This window comes from Phocoena sinus, chromosome 1 (assembly GCF_008692025.1).
Source record: "Phocoena sinus isolate mPhoSin1 chromosome 1, mPhoSin1.pri, whole genome shotgun sequence".
In the NCBI taxonomy this organism is placed as follows: Eukaryota; Metazoa; Chordata; class Mammalia; order Artiodactyla; family Phocoenidae; genus Phocoena; species Phocoena sinus.
In genome coordinates this window covers 32,190,259-32,209,462 of record NC_045763.1, presented here as the reverse complement: position 1 = coordinate 32,209,462, position 19,204 = coordinate 32,190,259, and the positions used below count along the sequence as shown (strand labels likewise).

General features: G+C 45.5%; 1 protein-coding gene across 1 annotated transcript; it reads left to right on the top strand.

Moving 5' to 3' along the window:
• The first annotated feature begins 7,115 nt into the window (after positions 1-7,115).
• LOC116743984 (peptidyl-prolyl cis-trans isomerase E-like) lies at positions 7,116-19,204 on the top strand. The gene is made up of 4 exons (XM_032613263.1): positions 7,116-7,232; positions 13,176-13,361; positions 18,725-18,867; positions 19,071-19,204. Exons 1-4 carry the CDS (start codon positions 7,223-7,225, stop codon positions 19,131-19,133), a joined length of 402 nt encoding a protein of 133 aa, XP_032469154.1. The 5' UTR covers positions 7,116-7,222; the 3' UTR covers positions 19,134-19,204.

Below are 19,204 nucleotides of genomic sequence, written 5' to 3'. Positions count from 1 at the left end.
TACAAAAGGTGCCACTCTCCATTTGAACGGATGTAGTAATTTTCTGGGGCTGCCATACAAATTAGTACAAACTTTGTGGCTTAAAAAAACAGAAATTTATTCTCATAACTTGGAGTCTAGAAGTCTGAAATCAAGGTATTGGCGGGGCCGCGTCCCTCTGAGGAATTCTTCCTTGACTCTTCCTAGCAATCCTTGGCATTTTTTTGGCTTATAACTGCATCACTTCAGTCTCTGCCCCCGTCTTCACATGGTCTTTTCCACTGCGTGTATCTCTCTGTCTTCTCTTCTTATGAGGACACTAGTCATTGGAGTTATGGCCCACCCTAATTCATTATGACCTCATCTTAACTAATTTCATCTGCAAAGAGTATTTCTAAACAGGGTCACATCCTGAGGTTTGGATAGACCTGAAATTTGGGGGGACACTATTCAACCCTCTATAATGGCTTGGTGGTGACAGTTGCCAAGAGACAGGAAGTTCTGGTTGAAGGAAGGCCCACAGGCCCTGGTTCAGAGTTCTCTTCATGTTGTCAGAATGTGAAAGACAGGCCCTGCAGAGCCCTGAGCCTTCTGGCCTGGCACTGCTCTTTCCTATTTCCTGTGTGTATTCTGTCTCCATAAACTGAGCGCCCATCTTTACACCACCAGCTCCAACAAGCAGTTAGTACATGCTGTTTGTTAAATACATACAATCTAGGCCATAGCAAGGGAAGTAGCATCTTTTTTTCCAAAGCTTGTGGTACTGAGTTTTAATTTGCGTGCTAGCTACAAGAAGAGTTGAACTACACACATCAACTTTTCCCTTGTATTCTTTTGGCAGGATGCTGAAGCAACTATCAAAAACATGGTATGGCTGAGAATCTTGCTTTTCACTGAAGCTGTTTTTTGGTGCTACATGGGATCCTGATGCACATATTGTGTTTCCAGTTTCCACAGTTTCAAAGTTATAGAGGAAGCAGAAGTTGCCGTTATTTGAAAGTATTCACTAGGAACTGGCTGCTTATAAAATTAACTCTTATTCAGAAATCCTCCCCATTTAACATTTGTATAAATGTCAACCATCTTATTGGCCAATCTCTCCCTGACATTTTTATATCTATGTCAAGAGTCAGCAAACTAAGTCTATGGGCCAAATCCATTCTGCAGGCTGTTTTTTTGTTTGTTTGTTTGTTTTTGTTTTTTGCAGTACGCGGGCCTCTCACTGTTGTGGCCTCTCCCGTTGCGGAGCACAGGCTCCGGACGCGCAGGCTCAGCGGCCATGGCTCACGGGCCCAGCCGCTCCGCGGCATGTGGAATCTTCCCGGACCGGGGCACGAACCCGTGTCCCCTGCATCGGCAGGCGGACTCTCAACCACTGCGCCACCAGGGAAGCCCTGCAGGCTGTTTTTTATATGGCCTATGAATTAAATGGTTTTTATACTTTTAAGGGTCATAAAAAAAAAAAAAGAAGAAGAAGAGGAACATGCAGCAGAGACTGTATCCCACAACGCCTGAAATATTTACTATCTAGCGCTTTATAGAGTTTGCCAACCTGTAGGCTAGGGCAAAATACTGCAAATAAGAGTGTAACTTGACTGCAAGGTGAAATGGTGAATCTTGTATAAGAGGCAGGGTCTCATGAAGCGTATGGAGGGGATTGTGGAAAACTCCTGTAGTTGGCTCTAGTCAAAAATGTGAGGCTTTTTTGAGCCATTGAATAGTGATGCTCTCATAAAGTTAAACCAATTAACAACTGAGAAAGAGAAAACCCATAGAAGGATTATGACAGGTTGGGTACTTCAAAAGAAAAGGATTTGAATTCCTGTTGCTGAATTACCACAAATTTGGTGGCTCAAAAACAACACTAATGTGTTATCTTACAGTTCTGGAGGTCACAAGTCCAAAGTGAGTCTCACTTTGGAGCTAAAATGAAGATATCAGCAGAGTTGTGTTCCTTCTGGGGGCTATAAGGGAGAATGTTTCTTTGCCTTTTCCTCAGCTTCTAGAGAATGGCCATATTCCTTGACTCTTAGCCCCTTCTGTCTTCAAGCTGGCAATGGCAGGGTGAGTTTTTTTCACAGCGCGTCACTCTGAAACAAAGTCCTCTGTCTCCCTCTTCACATTTAGAGGATCCTTGTGATTATGTTGGGCCCATCTGAATAATCCAGGATAATATCCTTATTTTAAGGTCAGCTGACTAGCAACCTTAATTCCTTTTTGCCACATAATATCACATATTCATAGGTTCTGGGGAGTAGGTGAACATCTTTGTTTGTTTAATATTTATTTATTTACTTAGGCTGCACTGGGTCTTAGTTGCGGCACGTGGGATCTTCACTGAGACATGTTTGGTTGCAGCATGTGGGATCTTTAGTTGTGGCATGCGGACTTCTTAGTTGCAGCATGCATGTGGGATCTGGTTCCCTGACCAGGGGTCGAAGCCGGGCCCCCTGCATTGGGAGAGCAGAGTCTTACCCACTGGACCACTAGGGAAGTCCCTAGGTGGACATCTTTGGGCAGGCCATTAGTTTGCCTGCCATAAAACCCTTAAATGCTTTTGCCCTTGTTAAAAACCTTTGTGATCACTCTTCATGACTAAATGTGAAATAAGGATGTTATTTCATGCCATCATTCAGCTTTTCTTAATCACTAGAAATAAAGTTAGTACTTCATTTGTCGGTTTCTAAGAACAAAGACATAGCTATAATTTAATCTTATTAAATATAATTTAATCTTATTAAATTAAGGAATCCTTTTTTCTTTCTTTTTTTAGTTTTCATGAAAAGGCCCCAAACAAAACTTTTTTTTTTCAAGTATTTTATAAATTTATTTATTTATTTTTGGCTGCATTGGGTCTTCGTTGTTGCGCGCTGGCCCTCTCTAGTTGTGGCGAGCAGGGGCTGCTCTTCGCTGCGGTGCCCGGGCTTCTCACTGCGGTGGCCTCTCTTGTTGTGGACCACAGGCTCTAAGCACTTGGGCTCAGTAGTTGTGGTTCGCGGGCTGTAGAGCTCAGGCTCAGCAGTTGTGGCGCACGGGCCTAGTTGCTCCGCGGCATGTGGGATCCTCCCAGACCAGGGCTCGAACCTGTGTCCCCTGCATTGGCAGGCAGATTCCTAACCACTGCACCACGAGGGAAGTCCCACAAACCTTTTTTAAAAAGCTGTCTACCCACCTTTTCCTGGTATCAGTTATTCTTGGATTTTGAAATATTCTTAAACATTATTCCATGTTACCATGTTCTCTGTCATTCTTTCATCAAACATGCCCCTCAACAGTCAGCAATACTATCATTTTCCAGTTCAGTACTGCTCTTGTCTTTTTAAGGTGGACTCAGGTATTTGGTAACTGCGTTTACCCTTTTAATTTCAGAGTCCTGAGCTCAGATCCAAAGCTTATGCCATCACAGACCTTTCTGTTGTTGGTGGTGAAACAGAGGAAGTGTGTGGTGGCCCAGGGGCTTTCTGTGGTGAGCCTTGTGCTTAGCTGGCCATTGGAGGTTGCAGGCTCCCAACTTAGGACTAATCATGAGCGAGTCTCAGGCTTCTTAGAAGTAAATGGAAGGCTGCCAGGTCTTCTTTCAGCCTAGCAAGGTTTAAGCAGCTGAGTTGTATTGCACCCTTTTCAGAATGAATCTGAAATGTTTGGGCGGACAATCCATGTCAGTTTGGCCAAAGCAGTGAGAATTAAGGAAGGCTTGTCCAGACCAGGTAAGTGGGGGCAACCACAGATACTCCATCACGTCCTCAGCTGTGGCCTCTGTTGCATCTTTATCTCTGTCTTACTTCCTGCTGTGGGGTAATGTGTACATGAGTAGAGTGGTGTAGAGTAGAGAAGAGAATGCAGCACCTCCAAGGAAATAAAGAGTTTGAGTTTCTCAGAAAGCTAGAGGCCTTGTCCCCATGAAAGTCTTGCTTTGGGACATAGACATAGACTGTGCCCTTCCAGCCTTGACAAGGGCTGGGACTTCCCCTTTTGACACGGCTGAGTCCTTCCTCCTTATTCTCACCCACCTGTGCTAAGAGCTGGACTTGAAGGCCCGACATTTCCCAGTGACAGCTTTCATTGCCCTGGGGAGTTCCTAAGATGTAACTTCTTTTCTATGACCTGTGAGAGCCACGTAGTGTGTCCATGTAGTGAGTCCACGTTATGCATCCACGTAGTGCTGACCAAAGCAGCAAAGAATTGGACGTGGCTAATGAGCACTTGGCTGATAGCTTGAGTTTCTTAACATCTGTTTGATTCTTCCCTTTCATTTTTGTCAGATGATGACTGGTTGAAAATGTTTTCTAGGAAGACTCTTGAAGAGAGGAAAGAGGAAGAAGGGTCAGAGCCTCCCAAAGTGGAAACCCAGGAGGTGAGATTGCAGGCTGCGCTTCCAGAGAGGCTGGCGCTCTGCACCGAGCACACTTCTGCTGTGGATGGTGTTGGGGGAATTGAATGGAGAAAGTGTGGGTGTCTTGTCCTTGTAGGGCACTGGGTGAGAAATGCCTTATGTGTGCTTGGTGTCGATTTGTGACGGCTGTTCAACGAGGGGGTATCTCAGATGAGAGAGGACACCACCAGTACCCGTCATCCACCGATCTTGCCCGCTCCATCGCTGAAGACTTTGGCTCCAGACTCCCTGTCTTCCTGCTCCTACCCTGATTCCACAGAGGCCCTCCCCCAGGTCCAGGGCTCCCCACGCCTGGGCGCTTTCTCCTGCTTCTTGACACACATCTTGACCCTTGCTCCTCAGAATAATACAGGGGCTCCTTCTCCTCTGGCCACCCTTTCCACAGTGGTGTTTCTCTGAGTTCCTTCCGTAGCGCTCGCCTCCTTTCTCCACACCGTCCTTGTGCATTTCAGCCACTTTTCTCCCTTGTCTGAGGTTACCGCAGCCACTCAGGCAGGGTTCTGGTGATTTCTTTATCTCTTGTCCTAGCCCTGACCTCTCTCCTGGGTTTCACATACTCCTGCCTGAATGTCTCACAGTCACCATAAGTAAACAAAGCACATCCCAGGTGGATTTCCTCTTTCCTTTCACTGTGGTCTCCCTGAGTGCCTGATTTTAGCTAATTTTGCTGCCTTCTGGTCACTCAAACCAGAAGCTTCAGTTTATTTTAATTCACACATGATGCGTTGCCATATTCTGCTTTTATCTTTTAAGTCTTCCTGACTCTTGCCTCTCTCGTTTGTTCCTATTACATTACCTTGGTTTAGCCTCCATCTTCTGTCCTGTGAATAATGATAGTAGCTTCCTAACTGGTCTCTCTGTCGCAGGCCTGCTTCCTCCTGATCTGAGTAGCCAGGAGGAGCTTTCTGAAGGATGGATCTGAGGATAATTGCTCTCCACAAGCATTTTAAGGACCTCCCTCATGTATAGGATTAAGTCTGGGCTACATCAGAGGCACAGAAGGGCTCTCCATGTTCTGACCCTGCTCATCTCTTTATATTGTAGCCCATTTTGCATTCTAGGAAACAAGAGACTATAGTTACCTATAAATCTGTAGTTATCTACAAATTTATAGTTACCTACAAATCTCATGTGTTGTTCTGTTTTTTTAAATTGGGCCACGCTGCGTGGCTTGCAGGATCTTAGTTCCCAGACCAGGGATTGAGCCTGCTCCCTCGACACTGAAAGCGCGGAATCCTAACCACTGGACCGCCAGGGAGTTCCCAAATCTCTTGTGTTTCTGCATAAGCAGTTCCTTTGCCTAAAATGACCTTTCCAACATAATCTGGCTAATTCCTACTCACCTTTCATCCCTCCCTTCTGGGCTTGCATGGCCTCTGGGCTTCCATGGGACCCACTATCCTAGCATTTACTGCATTGTTTTGACATTACTTATTTAACGTATTTTATTTTATTATTATTAAACAGAGAACAGGAGTATTTATTTATTTTAAAAATTATTTATTTATTTTTGGCTGTGTTGGGTCTTCGTTTCTGTGCGAGGGCTTTCTCTGGTTGTGGCAAGCGAGGGCCACTCTTCATCGAGGTGCGCGGGCCTCTCACTATCACGGCCTCTCTTTGTTGCGGAGCACAGGCTCCAGACACGCAGGCTCACGGGCCTAGCTGCTCCGTGGCATGTGGAATCCTCCCAGACCAGGGCTTGAACCCGTGTCCCCTACATTAGCAGGCAGATTCTCAACCACTGCGCCACCAGGGAAGCCCTATTTAACGTATTTTAAATATTGCTTACTCTTTGCCGGGCACTAATGGCTTTACAAATATTTAATCCTATTGGCAGTCCTTTGAGGTAAGTACTATTATTATCCCCAAGTCTAGGTGACAAAACTAGGGCACAGTGAGGTCGAATAACTTGTGGACGTTACATAGCTCAGAAGTGGTGGCGCTGAGGTTTGAACCAAGGCTGTGGGCTCTAGGATCTGTGTACCTCTCACAGTTGTGGCTGCCCCTCCCTCACTGAGTAGCCAGTCCTTCAAGGGCAGAAGCCCTATCTTATTTAATAACCTAGGGCTTGGCCTGAGAGCTTATACCTACGTGTTGACCTAATCCACACTACAAAGAGGTCAGACAGAGACAGTAGAGTTTTCTCTGTCAAACAGGTGGGAAGGTTTCTATTGAATGTTTTATCATCTAATCAGCCTTGTCCATTTGGAGCACTAAGCAAGGCCCAACTTCCTCCACTGTCTCCTCTCTGAGCACTTAGGCCCTCCTTGCTTCCACTGCAGCCAGCCTGTGGATATGCAGGGCTAAGCATAGAGGAAGGGGGTGGTGTTGCACAAGTGGGTCCGTTTAACTGACTAAGGTGGGTGGGCTTGAACTGGAAGTTGAAGTTGTTGAGAGTTGTGTGTTTTGAGCCAGAAAAGCATTGTTCTGTGACTGCAGGGGAGAGTGAAGGCGAAGCGAGCTGACGTGTCTCAGGGAGTGAGATGAGATAAAATGCCTGAGGGGTGGGGCTCCGGGTAGACAGTGCTGAGGTCTCCTGTCACTGGGTGTCTGGCTGGGGGCCGTGGCCATGGCCTCCGCCTTCTGCAGCCCCATCAGGGCCTAAGGCCTTTCCCGTCGGTGCCTTGCTCAGCCCGCTCGCTGCAGTGGGTTCTGGGGTGTCTTCAGAAGAACACTCGCTCTCCTAGTCAGGGAGTCAGGCTGTTCTCTCTAACCTGGCCATTTCTCCTGCGTCTAGGGAGAGCCCGCTGTAAAAAAGGCCCAGTTAAACCCTCAGGTGTACATGGACATCAAGGTCAGGAACAAGCCAGCAGGCCGCATCCAGATGCTCTGCGTTCAGACGTCGTTCCCATGACAGCAGGTGAGCAGGACTCCGGTCAGGATGGCCGGGAAGCTAGTGGCTGAGGAAGCTGCCTGGACTCCTGGGCCCTTGACTATTTCTACCTGAGTCTATCTGAGGCATCTTAGATCCCAGCATCTAGTGACAAATGAGGCAGAACAGGCTTTTCTTTCTTTTTTTTGCCACGCCACATGGCTTGTGGGATCTTAGTTCCCCGACCAGGGATTGGACGCATGCCCCCTGCAGTGGAAGCATGGAGTCCTAACCACTGGACCGCCAGGGAACTCCCAGAACAGGCATTTTTGAAATTCCATAAAGGCTTAGGACTGTTAGAAAGAGTAAGCAGTTAAAAGTTTTGTGATTTGTTTTAATTGCTCTCCCATTTGATTTTATTGGGGTTTTTAAAAATAATTTTGTTTTGATATATTTTCAAATTTACAGATAGAATAAGAATTCTATACGAATAGTACAAGGAACTCTCATATATCCTTTAACTGTTGATTAATTTACTTTTTTGTCCTTATGCTTTATCATTTTGTTTATATACATACATACATACGTGTATTTTTTTACCCCCATACTAGTTGAGAGGAAGTTGAAGACATACATCATTCTTCAGTATGAATTTCCTAAGAACAAGAATATTCTCTTACATAATCATAGTACAGCTATCAAAATCAGGAAATTTAACATCAGTATAACACTATTAACTAATCTTCAGGTCATATTCAAATTTCATCACTTATCCCAATATTGTTCTTTATAGTAATGTTAACAATTTCTGTTCCTTGACAAGGAGTCACACATTGCATTTAGTGGGGGGGGGGGTGTCTCCTTAGTCTCCTTGTATTTCTAACAGTTTCTCAGTTTTTTATTGTCTTTCTTGATCTTGACATCTTTGAAGAGACAGGCCAGTTGTTTCTAAGATTGTTTCTCGGTTTGTCTTTGCCTGGTACTTCCGCGTGATTAGATTTAGATTATGTGTTTCGGCAGGAATACCTCAGAAGAACGTTGTTTCCTTGTTAGTGCATCGTATGAGGAAGTACTTGAGGTCAGTTCCAATGTTTGTGATGTTAACTTTGACCACTTGGTTAAGGAGATCTCTGCCAGGTTTCTCCCTTGGAAGGTTACAATTTTTAAGTTATAAATTAAAAGCTAAAATTTTTCTCCTCACTCTCTCCAGCCCATCTCACAGAGGTAACTACTATTGACAGTTGTTGTATGTTGCCTATTTCCTTAAATATTCATAATTACTCTTTTTACCCATGATCCTTTTTTTTGTTTCAATCTAGCTTTTTTTTTTTTTTTAATGCTTATCAAAGTCATAATTGCATACAGTTTAAAGAAAATTGTTCTTTGGAGTTTGTTACAAAACATGACATTCTTCTGCTCCCCCATCGTCATAATTTTTCTGCCCTGCCAGAGGCAACATTCTTTTCTTTTAGGTGATTATTTTGACTTTTATTGCTCTATCTCTGAAAAATATATTCATGTTACTGCTACTTGATTTTTCTCAGTTTTTGGCTGTTATAGGTCAGTTTTTCTGGGAAACAGACTCATGGAGAGGTGGATGCAGGAAGTTTATTGGGGAGTGATCTCAGGAACAACTTCTGTAAGAGAATGAGTGGAGTAGATGGGGCAAAAATAGAGTAATTGACCAGCCTTGCAGTCACACAGAGACCTCAGCTGATCCCATGGGGAGTTTGGGAGCTTGGATATCCCTCCAGAATGTCCAGCTCTGAATTTTAGGCCAGGGGGCCAGGCTTTTGTACCCTCATATGGACCAGTCATGAATTCTGGCTGATTCCCAGGAGTGGTGAGGCAGCTCTCTTTGGCCAAAGGCATTTCCTGGGTGGGACCCATCCTGGGGCTGGTAGCATCCAACACTCCTGGGAGGTGAGGGGGTGAGGGAATGCGGGTCTTGGTCTTGGAGAGGATCTGTGGGCTTAACCACAGCATCCATTGCAGTCCACCCATCTCGCAACTCAGATCCACTTACTTCACCTGGGAACAGCTCCTCCAGGACTCTGGTTGGTCTCTTTTTCTGGGGAAACTTCTAGAGGAATGTTAATGGAACTATAATCCCATTGCTGCTCTTGGTCTCAGAACCACAAACGATACTTGTCATCTCCCTCCTTTACTTTATTCCAGATTCCTCACCCTCACCTCAGCTGGCTTCTCTGCTTGTCTACATGGCTTACCTGATGAGGTGACCTAGACCTTTATCCAAGGGGATTTGAGCTCCTGGTCATTGTGCCCTTCCCAGGCCATGGCTGCCCATCAAGATTGGGCAGGGGAGTACAAGAGAGGTCCCATGGGTCCCCCAAACGTATTCTGACCAGCCCTGTTGTGTAACAGCAGACCTACCTCCTAAAGACCAAGGTCAAGAATCTCGCCAAGATGATGACTGCTTTTCTTTCCTGCTTGTCACCTGGCACAAGGAGCCTGAAGTGATCACCCAGTGGCATAGCTTAAAGTGTAATGGGAGTCTGGTTGTCTCCACTGGTGAAGGTGTGCCCGCTAGGAACCAGGACCTCTAGATCCACAGAGGCTTGAGTTGCAGGGATGGAAAGTAACAGGAGTGATGGTAACCAGGACCACTCCAGCTTCTACTTCTTGGTTCCTGGACCCCCAGGGACATAGCACTCGCTAATGAGCACTGATTTAGGGCTGTCCTTACAGGAAATCTTTTTTTTTTTTTTGGCCGAGGCATTCAGCATGCAGGATCTTAGTTCCCCGACCAGGGATCAAACCTGTGCCCCCTGCACTGGGATCACAAGTCTTAACCACTGGACCACCAGGGAAGTCCCCAGGATATCGTTTCTGATATCCTAATACTGTCCTTCATAGAAACCTTTCTCCCCCTAATCTAGAATCATGTACTGTGTTTGTTGTGTCAGTTTAATCTCCTTTAATCTGGAACTGTTCCTCAGCCTTTGTCTTTTATGACATTGTCGTTTTTGAAGACTCCAGGCCAGTTGTTTTATAGAATGTTCCTCATTTGGATTTGTTTCCTCACGATTAGATTCAGGTTATTTTTGGCATTCTTTGCAGTACTCCAGAAGTGACTTGTCTGTCTCCCTGTCACTAATGTCGATTTTTCCATTACTGGTGAGGGTTACCTGGTTAAGGTTGTGGCTGCCAGTTTTTCCCCACTCACAAGGTACTTTTATTCCCCTTTGTAATTGATAAGTGACTTTTAAGGAGACACTTTAAGACTTTTTACCTGGTGATTTTTGGTATTCTAGACTAAGTCAATTATTACCGTGATGGTAATTTTCTAATTATTGCTCCCTCTGTATTAAAAACATTAGCATTTCTACATTTATTCTAATTAGCCATCTGCTCTGAATAAGAGCTTTCTCTTCTTCCTTCCCCCTTTATTTGTTTTGCGTTAGTAGGTCCGTGTGTTAGTGTACACTCGTGAGTCTTTTTATTCATGTTCTACTCCATTACACTCACTCACTTGTCAGTTGCTCAGACTGTCCTAAGTTTGGCCATCAGGAGCCCCCTCAAGTCTGCTCCTATATCATATCCATTTGACACTCATTTTTTGAGCATTTCCTTACTTTCTGGTACAATAAAAAGATCTGGGCTTATCTGGTACTGTCTCTGCTCTGACCCTGGAATCAGCCATTTCTCCAAGAAGCTCCTGTTCCTTTTAGTAGGAAATAATAATTAGAAATCAAGGTCTGGGGCTTCCCTGGTGGCACAGTGGTTGAGAGTCCGCCTGCCAACACGGGGGACACGGGTTCGAGCCCTGGTCCGGGAGGATCCCGCATGCCGCGGAGCACCTGGGCCCGTGGGTCGCAGCTGCTGAGCCTGCGCTCTACAGCCTGTGAGCCACGGCTGCTGAAGCTCGCGCGCCTGGAGCCTGTGCTCCGCAACAAGAGAAGCCACTGCAGTGCAAAGCCCACGCACCGCAAAGAAGAGTAGCCCCCGCTCGCTGCAACTAGAGAAAGCCCATGCACGGCAACAAAGACCCAACACAGCCAAAAATAATAAATAAATAAATAAAATAAATTTATTTAAAAAAAAAAAAAAAAAAAAGAAATCAAGATCTGGATCCTGAGTAGGTACACTGCTTCTGGGGTGTCACTGAGCCTAGGTCCTTTCAGCCTTTCAGTAGGAAGTGTGTGTGTGTGTGTGTGTATGTGTGTATGTATATCTTTAAGTCATGAATTCATACTGATACTCTAATTTCTGTCTAATACTACATATTTATATCACCTTTCTCCCACAGCGAGAGCCTTGGCTCCCAATAACATCAGTATATTCACATACTGTTCAATCCTACAGTACAAAATAGTTTCAGAATTGCTACATTTGTACCACTACCAACAAACAGTTTTTTTGCAGTTCTTCTTCTTCAGTCTGTAAAGGGTCCAAATACCGTGTTCAAAGAGTTCTTAGATTCCTTTCTTCTGTATGGCTAAGTTATCCATTTAACTTAAGTTCTCACTTGTTTCTCTTTGTGTTCCATTTTAGGGGTTCCACCCCCACCCCCGGCCTTATTGATTTAGTTTTATTTCTTGAATAAACACTGACAGGCTTCAGAAATCAAAACTATACCAAGAGGCACACATGGAGATGTGTCACTCCCTCCCACTCCCTCTGCCCCTATTCCCACCCACCTTCTATGAGTAACCAATTTCATTAGTTCCTGGTTAATCCTCCTTTTGTTTCCTTTTGCAAAAATGAACAGATATAGGAGTATTTCCTTATTTCCTTCCTTCTTTCACAGCATGTAGCATATTGTGTATTCTCTTTTGCACTTTGCTTTTTTCACTAAACAACATATCCTGGAAATCACTCCGTATCAGTTCACAGAGATCTCCTATTCTTGTTCATAATACTTCACAAGGTGGACATACCATAGTTTATTCAACAAGATTCTGGTGCTTGGGCATTTAGGTTGTTTCCATTATACTGCAGTTACAAATAATGTGTATGTGGATTTCATATCGTTGGAGGTATACCTTCAGGGTCATTCCTAAAAGCAGGGTTACTGGGTCAAAGGGTAAATGCACAAGTAGTTTTGTTAGATATTGACAAATTCTCCTACAAAGAGGTATCATTTTGCATTCCCTCTAGTAATGTGTGGGAATACCTGTTTCCCTGGCTTCACTCACAGATTGTGTTTTTAAGTTTTTGAATTTTGGCTAGTCTGATAGGCAAGAAATGGTGTCTCAAAGTATTGATAGTTTTAATTTATGTTTTTCTTATTATGGTTGTCAAAGAATATCTTTTTATATATTTAATGACTTATAACAAAAACTGTCCCCCCAAAATGATTTTTTTATGTCTTCTGTCGCTTTTTCTGTTAAGTTTGATCCTTTTTTTCCTTCCACTTTTTAAGAGTTCTTCATATATGGGGATATTAGATTTTCTGTGGTATATGTTGCCAATGAATATTTCTCCCAGTTTGTCATTTGTTGTTGTTGTTTTTACTTTGTTTATAGTTTTTTTGCCATGCAAAAGTTGTTGAATTTTTTTTTTTTAATTGCCCCTGGGTTTTGAGTGATAGTTGGAAAGTCCTTCCTTACACCCAGGTTATAGAAGAATCCAACCCATGTTGTCCTCTAGTACCGATAATTAATTTTTTCTTTACATTTAGATATCTGATCCATTTATTCTTGCAGTGAGCTAAGTTGTAAATCCAGCTTCACCTTTTTTCAAATGTTTGTTCATATGTCCCAGCACCATTTTAGAAAATGTCCATTTTTGCCCCAACGATTTTAAGATGACAACTTTTATGAAATACTGAATTATATGTACCTTGGTCTGTTTCTGGACTGTCTGTTCTATTCCCCTGGTCTGTTCAGTCCCTTTGTGTGCCATACCACTAGTAAACGTTTACTTCAAGTGAAGGTAATATATACTTTCTTAGAGTCTGAGAGCTGGAGGTTTAACTCTCCAGTTAGATATTTTTAACCTGGGTACCTTTTCCTTTCTCGGCGCCAGAGAATTTCCGCTGCCTGTGCATCCATGAGAAGGGCTTTGGCTTCAAGGGCAGCAGCTTCTACCGCATCATCCCCCAGTTCATGTGCCAGGGCAGCGATTTCACCAGCCACAATGGCACTGGGGGCAAGTCCATCTACGGGAAGAAGTTTGACGATGAAAACTTTATTCTCAAACACATGGGACCAGGTGGGACCCGATCGGTGGGAGGTGATCGGCGGGCCGGGCTGGGGCCAGGTGGCTGTGCGGGGGGAGTGATGGGCTGTGGTTCTGGTCTCCAGACTGCCACCCAGTGAACGGAGGAGAGGCGTTCAGCCTGGCTAGAGCTTTAGGCTTCTAAAGGTTTTTTGTTTTTATTTTGACTTACTCAAGTTCATGCTTGCCTCCTTTTAAGAGGAAAAGGCACCCAGTGAACGGAGGAGAGGCGTTCAGCCTGGCTAGAGCTTTAGGCTTCTAAAGGTTTTTTGTTTTTATTTTGACTTACTCAAGTTCATGCTTGCCTCCTTTTAAGAGGAAAAGGCATATAGCCTGCTCCTGCTGCCACAATGATGTGTTGTTACTGTTTTTGTAACTTTTTATTTTATATAATTTCAAGTTTACCAAAAATTTACCAGAACAGAACAAGGAGCCCCTGCCTGTAAACCTTTATATGCCGTTCAGCCACATCACCAGTTGTTTGCTGGTGACCATCGTTCCCCACTTATTCTGGTCTCTTTCTGTATATATTTATAGACAATGCCTATTTGGGAGCAGCCATTTGCGAGTAAGTCAGAGACCTCACGCACTTTCACCACTAAATACCTCACTGTGTTATTTCCTAAGAACAAGGGCATTTTTAGTATTACCACAATATATAGTTATCAAAAGCAGAAAATTAACACTGATACAATACTGTCACCTACAGTGCATATTCAGGTTTCATCGTGGTCACAGTAATGTCCTTTCTGAGGTATTTATAGTTGAAGTGTATCATCTGCTCACACAGTCGTGGCCCAACCCCTCCCCTCCCCAACCCCCAAAACACTGATGTTTGTTTGCGTCTGCCTCCTCATTTCCCGGGCTCCGTCACCAGCTGTGCTTCCCTCACTCGCCTTCCAGCCACACTGCCTTTGCTTGCTCTCTCCTGCTCACCTGGTACAAAACTCCCGTGTGCTGGAGAAAAGCACGTGCCCACGCACCGGATCCCCTTCAGGCTGAGGAGCACGCCCAGCAGTCCTCGCAGGTCACTGATTGATCCTCACCCACAGGCTGAGAAGAAAACACTCCTTTTCCTCGATCCTCAGATCTCCAGCGTTGCCCCCTCCACTCGCCCTCCCAGCTAATGATCTTGCTTCTTATTTCACTGAGCGGTAGGAACAATGAGAAAGATCTGCTGTACTCTCTTCTCAGTTCCCATCAGACCCTGGGTCCTCCCCTCCCTTTACTGCCTCCTCCAGTCCCCCTCATGCTGCAGTGCTGCCAGCCTTCAAAGAAATAAAATAACTCTCCCTCGACCCTGTGTTCCCCCTCCAGCTTCCACATTAATTCTCTGGTCCCTTTTTAGCAAAACTTCTTGAGAGTTGTGTAAGCTCATGGCTTCTGTTTCTTTCCTCAGCCCCCTCCAGTGAGACTTCCTTCCCCACCACACCTTGCTCTTGTTGAAGATGCCAACAGCCTCCATCTTGCCAGCAGCCAAGGCTCGGCCCTCTTTTTCCACCTCTCAGTAGCACTTGATACTATGAATCACGCCCTTCCTGAACCCCTTTCTTCACTTGCTGGCAGAACACCTCATCTTCCGTTCTCTTTGTGCCTCATAGGCTGCTCATCTTCAGTCTCCTTTGCTTTCTCCTCCTCCCCACCTCCAAGTTGCTAGAGGGACTCAAAGCTCAGCCCTGGTTTTTCTTCTCTGTCTACACTTACTCTTTACTTAACGGTGCTTAACGCGTTAGCCTCGTGCCCACCTCTTAGAACTGATACTTTCCTATATGCTGAAATGAAAGTCACAGCTAATATATCCTGCCAATACCTAATTTTTAAAAAGTAGTATTATAACATAAAGGAGGGACTTCCCTGGTGGTGCAGTGGTTCAGAGTCCGCCTGCCAGTGCAGGGGACACGGGTTCGAGCCCTGGTCTGGGAGGAACCCACATGCCACGGAGCAGCTAGGCCTGTGTGCCACAACTGCTGAGCCTGCGCTCTGGAGCCCACAAACTACAACTGCTGAGCCCGTGTACCACAACTACTGAAGCCCGCCTGCCACAACTACTGAAGCCTGTGCGCCTAGAGCCTGTGCTCTGCAGTAAGATAAGCCACCACGATGAGAAGCCCGCGGACTGCAACAAAGAGTAGCCCCCACTCCCCACAACTAGAGAAAGCCCACGGGCAGCAACGAAGACTCAATGCAGCCAAAAATAAACAAACAAATAAATAAATTTATAAAAAAAAATAAATAAATAACATAAAGGAAAGTAATTTAGAATAAAACAGTATGCATTTCGGTATTTAGATGCTTGGACACAACTGCATGTATGGAATATTTAAACACATGAACTTCTGCCTGGAGCAGGTTAGCAACGTGGACTGACACTGGCATGTCATGTCACCAGAGTCACGGCAACATGATTTTCTGAAACAGTGAAAATCTCTTGGTAATATTCTGAACGAAAAGAAAGTGACTCTTCCCTCAGTTTATGTGGTAGGTCCATTTCTGAAAAAATTCTACATAATAAATCTTTGGATTTACATGTAAAATGGAGTTAGGTTCTAGGCTTAGATCATTATAAACAGATATTTGTCATCTGCATGAATGTTTGTCTGGGCATTGAAAGTCTAAGAGGATTTAGAATAATTCTTCATTAGGTGGGACATTGCAGGACATGCCTGCTTCCTCCCCAGTATTACTGACAACCAAAACCATGCCTTGAACTTTCCAAATAGCCTCGAGGGGGCAGCATTACCCTATTTAGAGTCACTGCCCTAGACAATCCTGTCCCGTCCCGGGGCTTTCCCTCATGTCTGCTGAATTTCTCTCGGCCCCGTGTATGTCTCGCTGCTGCTCTCCAGCTGTCTTCCCTGGACATCCCAGCGGGGTCGCAGACCTCACGTGCCCAAGCAGCTCTTGCTCTTCACCCCCGAGCGCTCCCTCGCCATCTCCCCTGTTTCAGCCACCGTCTACCCGGCTGCTTGGTCAGAAGCTTAGGACTCATCCTTGCCCCCCTCCTCTGTTGCCTGGATGGCAGGTCCATCTGTCTTCTGTTCACCTCCTGGTGCAGCTGCTCTTCACCTTCTTCCACCACCACCAGCGTCCCCGAGCTTATCTCCCTCCTTCCACTCTTGCCTCTTCCCCCGCAGAGTCTAATCTCTGCAAGGTGGTCAGAGCAGTCCTTTTTAAGAGTAACTCTCATCACGTTGCTCTCCTGCTGACAGCCCCCCCGTGGCGCATCTCGTGTAGCGTCTGGTCCTACAGGCCGGCTGCCCTGGGTCCTGGCCCCTCTCCAAGCTCATGGACTGTGCTGCTCACCCTCTCTGCCCCCACTGCCGTCTGGCTGTTCCTCAGACACCCAGAGCTCACTTGCCACAGGGCCATGGCAGGTGCCAGCTCCTCTCCTGGAGGCTTCCTCCTCCAGCACCCACAGGCTTCACCCCTCATCTCCTCTGGGCATCGCCCACAGGTCGTCTAGTCCAAGAAGCCTGTCCTTGCCTCTCTGTCTAAAATGGGCTTTCCTACCATCTTGCGCTTCTTTTTAATCAGCTTCATTTTTCTTCACCCACTGGTTACTGGTTACTGGAAATCATATTATAAATTTACTCTTTTACTTAATTATTGTCTTATTTCTCCTGAGAATGTCAGCCTCATGAGGGCAGGATTTAGTCTTTCTTGTTCACCATTGTATTCTGGAACAGTGTCTGACACATAGTAAACCTGCAGTAAATATTTAAATATTTAAAACAGATATTCACAGGGCCAGTCCATTATGTGTCAGGCACCCTGATCAACTCCGGCCTGAAAGTAGAGTGGGACTCAGTCCCCACTTGAAGGGAGTACACGTTTTAGAGGCCCAGCCACGGTGGGTGGAGTTTCTTGTTGCCACAGATGAACTGCAGCTCCTCACGCTACACTCCATCAGCCCCTGCCAAACCTGGGCCTTTTAGACTAAACTCGGATGTCACTTCCTCCAGAAAGCCTTCTGTGATACTGTCACCAGTGTGTGTGTGTGTGTGTGTGTGTCTGAGGTGACTGTCTTTTGTGCTCTCATTCGCTGAGCAAACATCTCTGCCACTAGGCTTCACTATTTCAGGGCATAATTATCTTTATTTTTTAACAGTTTCATTGAGATAGAATTCACGTACCATTCAGTTCACCCATTTAAAGTATACATTTCGGGACTTCCCTGGCGGTCCAGTGGTTAAAGACTCCACGCTCCCAAGGCAGGGTGTGTGAGTTCGATCCCTGGTTGGAGAACTCAGATCCCGCATGCTGCATGGTGTGGCCAAAAACTAAAAATACACATTTCAGTGGTTTCTAATGAATTCACGTAGTCACGTAGCCATCCCCACATATAATTTTAGAATGTTTTCATCACCTCCAAAAAGAAACCCCACACTCTTTAGCAGTCATTCCCTAATCCCCTTGTCCCCCAGCCCTAGGCAAACACTAATCTTCTTTGTGGATTTGCCTATTATGGGCATTTCATGTAAACAGAATCATAAAATTGTAGGCTTTTGTGACTGGCTTCTTTTATTTAGCATAATGTTTTAAAACATGTCCATCTACAATATAGTGTGTATCAGTATTTCATTCTTTTTGTATTGCCAATTAATATTCCACTTATGGGTATACCACAGTTTATTCATAAGTTGATGGACATTTGGGTTGTTTCTAATTTTCGGCTATTATGATGCGGCTGTGAACATTCATATCTAGGTTTTTGTGTGGGCATGTGTATTTATTTCTCTTAAGTATATACCTAGAATTGGAAAACTATGTGTTTTTTTGTAGATATCCTTTATCAGATTAAGGAAGTTCCCTTTTATTCCTCGTTTGTTGGGTGTTTTTATCATGAAAAGGTGTTGGATTTTTTTCCTGCATCTATTGAGATTATTATGTGGTTTTTGTTCTTTATTCTGTTGATACGGTTTATTACATTGGTTTCTGGATATTAAACCAAGCTTGCATTCCTGAGATGAATCAATATTTAACTTGTGAGTGACTCTTTTCCGCTAGACTGTGGGCTCCACCAGGCCTGGGACCAGTGTCCCCAGGGTTCAACAGGTGCCTGGTTATGAAGTAATAAGTATTCGTTGAATGAATTAATGAAAGGACAAACTAGTATAAAATGATTGAAACAGCCATGCGTAGCGTTTCATTGACTATCAGTTGAGTGGAAGACAAGGCATCCAAGACTCCGTACATCCCAGAGTCTGAGCCTGACTGAAAGGCTGACAGCAGTGTGCACAGACACCCTCTGAGGGCCAGACATCCCAGCAGCATTTACACTCCTCCCTCTACTACCAGACAGTCCTGAGGGCCGGGAGCAGGGTGGAGGGGGTCCATGTGGTTGTTCTCTCCCCCAGGCCTGCTCTCCATGGTCAACTCTGGCCCAAACACCAACGGCTCCCAGTTCTTCCTGACGTGTGACAAGACGGACTGGCTGGACGGCAAGCACGTGGTATTTGGGGAGATCACGGAAGGCCTGGACGTCTTGCGGCAGATTGAGGTGGGCGGCCGCCCGGGCCCCCGGTGCACAGCCGTGTGGGAGGGCAGGAGCGGGGGCTCCGGGGCCTGGAGAGAGAGGCCACGGCTGCTGCTGCTGGGGGTGGGGGGGCAGGGGGCGGGGCGGGTATCCTGAGCTGCCCTTTCCTCTCCACCCTCCCTCCCTCCCCTGATTCCTCCTCTTCTGTTTTGCCTGCAAGGGCCCAGGGCAGCAAGGATGGGAAACCCAAGCAGAAGGTCATCATCTCCGACTGTGGGGAGTATGTGTGAGAGGGCAGCTGTCAGCCCGGGGAACCGGCAGCCAAGGTGTCCCGTTTGCAGCAAGCAGGGCTTTGTGTCCT

Bases quoted from the DNA above. Each gene is read 5' to 3' on its own strand.
- LOC116743984 (XM_032613263.1), top strand. The intron at 13,362-18,724 runs GTGGGACCCGAT...TCTCTCCCCCAG, and splicing joins TCTCAAACACATGGGACCAG to GCCTGCTCTCCATGGTCAAC. The intron at 18,868-19,070 runs GTGGGCGGCCGC...GCAAGGGCCCAG, and splicing joins ACGTCTTGCGGCAGATTGAG to GGCAGCAAGGATGGGAAACC.